Genomic DNA, 8,045 nt, shown 5'->3' on the forward strand with positions numbered 1-8,045 from the left:
TCTTTGTTGCAAGAAGGTAACATTATGAGCAAAATCATTTAATGCCCCCAAAGGAGGGCATATAGTGATCGGACTGTCCGTCTGTCCGTCTTTCCGTCACACATTGCGTTAAGGTTTCGACAAATGCTCATAACTTCTATGTCACTTGAGATATAACCTTCATATTTGGTGTGCATGTGTATATGGACAAGGCCTTTCCATACGCACAAATGTTTTTACCCCTGTGACCTTGATCTTGAACTTAGGGTCCGGGTTTAAATTTCGAAATCTGCTTAAAAAAATTACATCTGTGACCTTGATCTTGAACTTTGTGTCCGCGTTTAGGTTTTTGAAATCTGCGTTAAGTTTTCGAAAATTGCTCATAACTTCTATGTCCCTTGAAATATATGGACAAGGCCTTTCCAAACGCATACATATTTTTAACCCTGTGACCTTGACCTTGAGCTTAGGGTCCGCGTTTAGATTTCAAAATCTGCGTTTAGGTTTCGAACAATAAGCATAACTTCTATCAAAGCGTTTATAGGGGGCATATGTCATCCTATGGTGACAGCTCTTGTTTATAATATCAATGAAATATTTTTTGTTTATTTCAAGAAACTATTAATTTTTGCATGTACAGTAATTATAAATAGAAGACTGCAGTTTAAAGCCATCTTAGTAAATCACTAAATGGGGCTTTGAATACCTCCAGTAATATAACTGATGAAATAAATACTTAGGTTTTAGATTTCAATATATAAATGTTTGTATATATATATACTATTACATAGTGCCAGTTACGCGGTCTCGGTAGTTTTCAGACTATACTTACGAGGTCAGTATAAAAAACGGGGTCAGTATACAACCCCGCGTTCAAGGCACCTTTAATTACTATGAGGGGGTGTGTGGGAGGTTATTCAATCAAATGTCACATTAAGGTCTTAAATCGAAAACCACAATCACGTCTGAAATTGAAATTTTATATACCTCGCAATTAATGTCGCTATATATGTTCTTGTATAAAACGTTAAATAAATGACGTATTTATATATAATAATATATTAGGTACCCTTATATATTTTAATTTGTGTTAATATCGGATACAAAAAGGGTATGGAGATACAATCCCATGACCTATTTCTAAATCAGAAACCCTGTAACTGGCCATATGTGTGAATATATTGCTGGACTCTTAATGCTGGACTTTATAATCAATCTCATTCTGATGTTGCCAAAGTATTTAAAGATTCCCAGGCCAAAGCTTTAAAGAAAATATTTAAAGTATTTAATATAGTTTACAGTGTTTTTAATTCTCTTTTCTTTCAGACTCTGCCAAAAGGTAGCTCTTATATCCGACAAAGTGAAAGGTCAGTCCACAGACCTTCAAAAACTGTCAGTTTCTATCAAAACTATTCTGGAAGAAATAAAAAAACTTCAAGACAACCAAGAGGCTAGCATTCAATATGTTCAAAGTTCATATGACAAGCAGTTACACACGATACAGAAAACTCGCCAAAATATAAATTCAGCCTTAGACACAATCGAACAGAAGACACTGAAGGAAATGAAAGATACTCTCACCAAACTTCAAGCCTCTTCCAAAAGTGATGTTGACAAATGCAACAGGCTTAGGGATGAATTGAAACAACTTCGTGACGCCATACAGGATATCAGTGATAAAAGCAAACTGGAACTATCCTTTATAGCCATCAGGAAATGCAAGGATAAAATACAGCAGTCTGAAACCTTTCTGAAGGAGAATTCTCTTCAGGCTAAAGTTTCAATAACATTTCTGCCTAACCATGAAATTGTACAGTACTTGTCTAAACTGTCTGGTTTTGGACAGATTGAACACAGTACTCAGCCATTGATGGGACAAGAGGATCCAAACAAGGTAATCACTGTGCAGGGGAAGTTTGAACACAATGTGAAAATATCAAGTGATAAAGAGGTATGCTATATCTGTGCCATCTGTGTCCTCCCAGAAGGACAGGTCCTAGTTGTAGACAATAATAATGCAAATATCAAGCTTCTTGACCAGCAGTACCAGGTGGTGAGTCACTGGAGTGCTACTGGCAATCCAGCGGGTATGTGTGAGATCACACCCAGTGAGGTGGCTGTGACTCTTAATGGTCCAGACACAAACATACATGAGGTCCAGTTCATCACAGTAAACAACAGGCAGCTGGTGATGGGAAAAAAGCTTCCGTTACAACATGAATGTAGAAGTATTGCCTTCCACCAAGGAGACCTGTATATTACTTCTAGTAATGCCCTGTTCATGTACACACTCAGTGGGAAATTTGTCAGCAAGATGTATGAGGAACCATCAGGTGATCTGACAGGTAAGAATAGCAAAATTATAAAATTTATATTTTAAGTTGAATACATAGATATAAAATGTACCATCATTGTATTATAGAATGTAGCATCATTGTATTATTCCAGCCACAGTTTAGAATGCAATGTCACGTTTAGTTCATTCAATGTATGACATGTCTTTAAATGAACATTAATGTGTTTTTAAATTACTGTTACCTTAAGTCAATAGTTTTTGGTGTATTTGAAATGTTCAACAATTTAGTATGGACTTGTAGAGAAAACAACTGTCTTTTATAATTGATCAAGAAACTATATATAATATTTCAATTTCAGAAACAAAAATACTTTAAAGTTACTTATATGTATGATTGTCATGTAAAATATCTCAATATATGTTTCAATAACATTGTAATCCTGTGTAACTGTATGGCCAATCTATAATTAGTTCATGTAGTTGCATCACCTGACACATTTTTCAGTGTTAGTATTTCCTTCTGTGTTGTTGTTGTAGACATCAATTCTTGAAGCACCAGTCACATGCAAACATCCCAATCATTGAGCGAAAACAAAGCACTGGAACAAAACTTCCTGCCAAACCTAGTTAATGATTACTATTGGATTTTAATGCAGACCTTAATCATTTGTTGCATAATTTATTGTATTTAACAATATACAATTAATACAGTTTTAACGAGATTTGTTATCAATTGCTATACATATTATTTAATTGCTTGATGCTACTCTGTATTGCAGTAGACAGTTGTGCTGTGAGTCCCACAGGGGACAAGTTGTACATCACTAACTACAACAAGCACAAGCTTCTTATCCTGGCCAGGGATGGGTCAGTCCTGGTCACGTTTACTGACCCAGCACTGGCCTGGCCAACTGGTGTAAACGTGACACCTTCAGGGCAAGTGCTGGTATGTGGAGGCCGATACCCCAACTACTATATCATACAGTTGGACAGTGAGGGAAGAAGGGAGCTGGCCACTCTTGCAACGGAGAAGGATGGAGCTAGTTGCCCATGGTCAATCTGCTACAACAGACACACCTCCTGCATAATTGTCGGATTTGCGAACAACAACAGCATCCAGGTGATCAAAGCACAATAGTGTTTTTTAACAAGCATCTTGTTTTATTATTCAGATTATTTAAATTGGCCATGAGAATATGCTGTTATACAATTAGAGCATATTGATATTGTACCATAACAATGATAGTATTTATAAAAAGTATATGTGAACATTATAAGTGCTATGAATGTATTAAGTTGTTAAATCTATGAAAATTCTTTGTGTATTTCTATTTCACTTAACACGTTAAAATGATTTTAGTTAAAAGAATAATTAACCTGACATCAAAATCACACTCAATTTATGAATATTGGCTGTCATTTCTTTAAACCTGAACATGGAGTGCTGAAGATGGCAAATCTTAATCATCTAGTCAATATCTAGGCCTAGTTTGAATCTGGATCACATGCAACAAAAAACTCGATCACTAAGTTAATTCTTAAAATAGCCTTGATACCAGTTTAGAGGCCAAATTTATGACTCATTCATGATGCTACCTGAAACTATTGCCACGTGTACAATGGTGTTGTTGCATTTGTATATGAGCCTTGATCTGGGAAAACGGGGCTTAATGCACCTTGCTCTGGGAAAATGGGGCTTAATGCACCTTGCTCTGGGAAAACGGGGCTTAATGCACATTGATCTGGGAAAACGGGGCTTAATGCACCTTGATCTGGGAAAACGGGGCTTAATGCACCTTGATCTGCGAGAACGGGGCGTAATGTAGTGTCCTTCTAGATTAGCCTGTCCAGTCAACACAGGTCAATCAGGGCGACACTTTCTGCCTTAACTGGATTTTCGCCTGTGTGGATTGCCAGTTTTTCCAGAACGATGCTCAAGTGTTTATGTTAATATATAATATTGACACATATACATAGCCATTGCAATGGCAGAAATAGTCAATTATACAAATATGTACATACATTGTTTATATATTTTTTGTTCACATATTTCTAGTTGAATTTGGCTGCGTTATTTGACTCTTTATTCATATCAGAAATATTATGCATTATATAAATGTATACCAAGCACTATACAAAGTAGATGTGGTCAAGTGTGGGGCCTTATACACCTTATGAGTGATCAAGTGTGGGGCCGTATACAAAGTATATGTGATCAAGTGGGGGCCTTATACAAATTAGTGTGATCAAGTGTGGGGCCTTATACAAAATAAATGTGATCAAGTGGGTGGCCTTACACACATTAGGTGTCATCAAGTGTGGGCCCGTATACAATGTGAGCATAATTAAATGTGTGGCCTTATTCAAAGTAAGCATGATTTAGTGTGAGGCTTTATACAAAGTGAGTGTGATAAAGTGTGGGACCTTATACAAAGTAATTGTGATTAAGTGTTGGGCCTTATACAAAATAAGTGGGATTAAGTGTGGGGCCTTAAACAAAGTAACTGTTATTAAGAGTGGGGCCTTATAAGAATTAAGTGTGGTTAAGTGTGGATCCTTATACGAAGTAAGTGTGATTAAGAGTGGTCTTTTACAAAGTGAGTATGATTAAGTGCGGGGCTTATACAATGTAAGTGTTTGTAATTGTCGCGTCTTATACAAAGTAATTGTGATTATGAATGGGGCGTATACAAAGTAAGTGTGATTAAGAATTACCCTTGCTTTAAAACATTAATAAAAACTTATTTGTTTAGGTAGATTTGTTTCAGATTTGTTAACTACAATCTTTATATATTTACTTGTAAGACTAATGTGGTATTTTATACTAAGTCTTTCAAGATGCCACTCCTAAAGACGGTTGTGTATATAATGCAAAATTAGTAATCCAAATGATTGTTAGAAATACATTTTTGTTATCTTACACCCTTTGCAGATGCGGGATCGAATCACTGTTTACATTTTATTTGATGTTAGCAGTCAAATTGCTTGTAACATGAAATTTGGTTAAGAACAAAACATCTATAAGTATATGGTAAGGTTAGTTTAATTTCTAAGCCTGAACATATTTTTGGGCTGGTTGCCATTTATAAAATGAGGATATTTCTTATCAACAAATTGTATCATATTCTGAACTTATTTACCTACCTAAAGTTCATTATATGCTTCTTGTTTTGCATTCTAAAATGTTTGTCCATATTTACCAAATCTGACTGTTAATCTGATGTATTGGTTTTCCAATTGAAGCCATTATTTCACAATATTGTTGTCTACAGTAAGACTGTGTCCAGAGGCAATCTCCACAAAAACCTAAATATCGTTTGTGTATTTTCTTTATTCTATGTTTTTACTGTTAATATGCAAGAATATTTTAAGCTTACATATCTTCATTTCATTTTTCTTCTTCAATGTTTTTTTAACATTTATATTTGAATTCCTTAAAATAAATAATGTTTAAATTGTTAGTACCATTATTTTTTTATTCGTGTTAAGTATTAATACAATTAAACTGTTTCTCAAAAATTTAGAAACCCTGTTTTAGTAAAGGTAAACATTCTATGACTATAGGGACACGTATTGGTGTTGTTTAGATTATATTTAGACTAATTACCTTGTTTTCTCAGTAGATAAAATCTGTAATAGATTGTTCAAAACAAAAAATATAGTCCCAAATAAATAATAAATACCATTCAAGGTACGTTTTCTTATAAGATAATTGTGAAAGTGATATCTATCTTGATTGTTGGCATCTGTTTGTTTACGGATTACACAATATGTGTACAAATAATCATCTATGTATATCCTGGTATATAATCATGTATTCTATGTACCAAAGTTTTGTCGCAGAATAAAATATATGTCTTTTAAAAAAACTGTCCATTTTAAGGCACATTGTTGTATCGCAGACATGGGAGAAAATGTGGGCGCACATGCTAAAACTACTCCACATACATATATGAACCTCATAATGGGAAAACTTGGCTTATTACACGAGTGTAAAGTGCCATCTCAGATTAGCCTGTGCAGTCATCACAGGCTTATCAGTGATGACACCTTTCACTTTTATGGAATTTTTCATTTAAAGGAAGTATCATATAAATGAAAGTCCACTCTGGGCAGAGAGTGTTGTCTCTGACTAGCCTGTGCAATCGCCACAGGCTACTCTAAGATGACACTTTAATACGTTCATTCATAACGCCCGTTTTGCTCGCATGAGCACACATCCGTTGACTTCTTACTTGTCCTTAGAGGGGAGTTGTGAAGTAAGAAACCACAAGAAATCAACTTGATGAATTGTTTATTCAAATGTTAACAAAATCAATAATTATTATATAAAAAACATCAACATCAAATAAAGATGAATACATAACAAATGACTACAAAGATATTTCTGTTAAAATGAGATTTGCTCTAGGTAAACAAGGCTTAATGCATGTGTGCCGTCCCAGATTAGCCTGTGCAGTCCACACAGGCTCATTAAGGACAAGACTTTCCGCCTCATCTTGAATTTCAGTGAGAAGATACTTCCATTTAACAAAACCATAAACGTAAACATGTGGTTCCTGATTATCCAGTGTAGACTACACAGGCTAACATAGAATGACACTTTTAGCACAGGTATTAAGCCTATTTGTCCCAGAACGAGGCTCAATTGCTCCTTGCATGCCCAAAGTCACGCATCAATGGTTAGAATTAGCATGAAAGGTAATCAATGGTTAGATTTAGCATGAAAGGTAATCAATGGTTAGAATTAGCATAAAAGGTACTTATTTACAGATTTATTTTTTAAAGCATACCATAACCCAGTAAATATATTGAGTGCAAAAAATACAGTATTAGATTTTTCAATGAGCATAAGGCATCATACTGTAAAATCATTGACCTTCGTAGGCATGAACTGTTATGAGGTTTTTTTAAGAAATGACTTTTCAGAACACATAAATACGTCTATTTCTTATATTTGACAAAAATGAGGAATGTGTCTGAAATTTTTGGATGTGTTCATGTTAAATTCATGGATAGGTCGAACGCATAAAATTAACGAAAAAACAACAGTAGCATGTGAATATTGAACACAATGATTCAGATAAGAGAGATAACATTGAAAACTTCTCTTCAAGTCACGAATTTCCCAAAAGAATTTTCTACAAAACACACTTAGGAACTCATTACACAAAAGCGATTGCCTTATAGAAATCACAGAACTTATCGCTGAGGGACATTTCGCAAATATCCCTTTCTCTGGGAAAACAAGGCCGTATGCATGTGCCTAAAGTGTCATCCCAGATTAGCCTGTGCAGTTGGCACATGCTAATCAGAGACTACAGGTTCAACCTAAACTGGATTTGCATTTAGAAGAGACTCCCTTTAAAAAAAATATCAATTAAAGTGGAAAGTGTTGTTCCTTATACTAGTTGACAAAGTGTTATAGCGACTGACAGCGCCTTATTCTGGTTGACAGCGTGTAATAGCGACTGACAGCGCCTTATACTGGTTGACAACGTGTTATAAAGACTGACAGCGCCTTATACTGGTTGACAACGTATTATAAAGACTGACAGCGCCTTATACTGGTTGACAACGTGTTATAGCGACTGAAAGCGCCTTATACTGGTTGACAACGTGTTATAAAGACTGACAGCGCCTTATACTGGTTGACAACGTTTTGAAGCGACTGACAGCGCCTTACACTGGTTGACAACGTGTTATAAAGACTGACAACGCCTTATACTTTTTGACAACGTGTTATAGTGACTGGCAACGCCTTATACTG

At 35.2% G+C, this 8,045-nt stretch overlaps 1 protein-coding gene across 7 annotated transcripts in view; it reads left to right on the forward strand.

Moving 5' to 3' along the window:
• The window catches only part of LOC127847013 (uncharacterized), a 136,389-nt gene extending 132,287 nt beyond the window's left edge, over positions 1-4,102 (forward strand). The window contains exons 2-3 of one of the 7 annotated variants that reach the window (XM_052378507.1): positions 1,306-2,324; positions 3,055-4,091. In XM_052378507.1, coding sequence (XP_052234467.1) covers positions 1,306-2,324; positions 3,055-3,413 — 1,378 coding nt within the window. In that variant the 3' untranslated portion in view covers positions 3,414-4,091. Of the gene's footprint in view, positions 1-1,305; positions 2,325-3,054 lie in introns of all 7 variants that reach the window. The other 6 variants (XM_052378506.1, XM_052378501.1, XM_052378505.1 and 3 more) reach the window with 6 other exon arrangements.
• Positions 4,103-8,045: the final 3,943 nt, after the last annotated feature.

This window comes from Dreissena polymorpha, chromosome 10 (assembly GCF_020536995.1).
Source record: "Dreissena polymorpha isolate Duluth1 chromosome 10, UMN_Dpol_1.0, whole genome shotgun sequence".
Taxonomy (NCBI): domain Eukaryota; kingdom Metazoa; phylum Mollusca; class Bivalvia; order Myida; family Dreissenidae; genus Dreissena; species Dreissena polymorpha.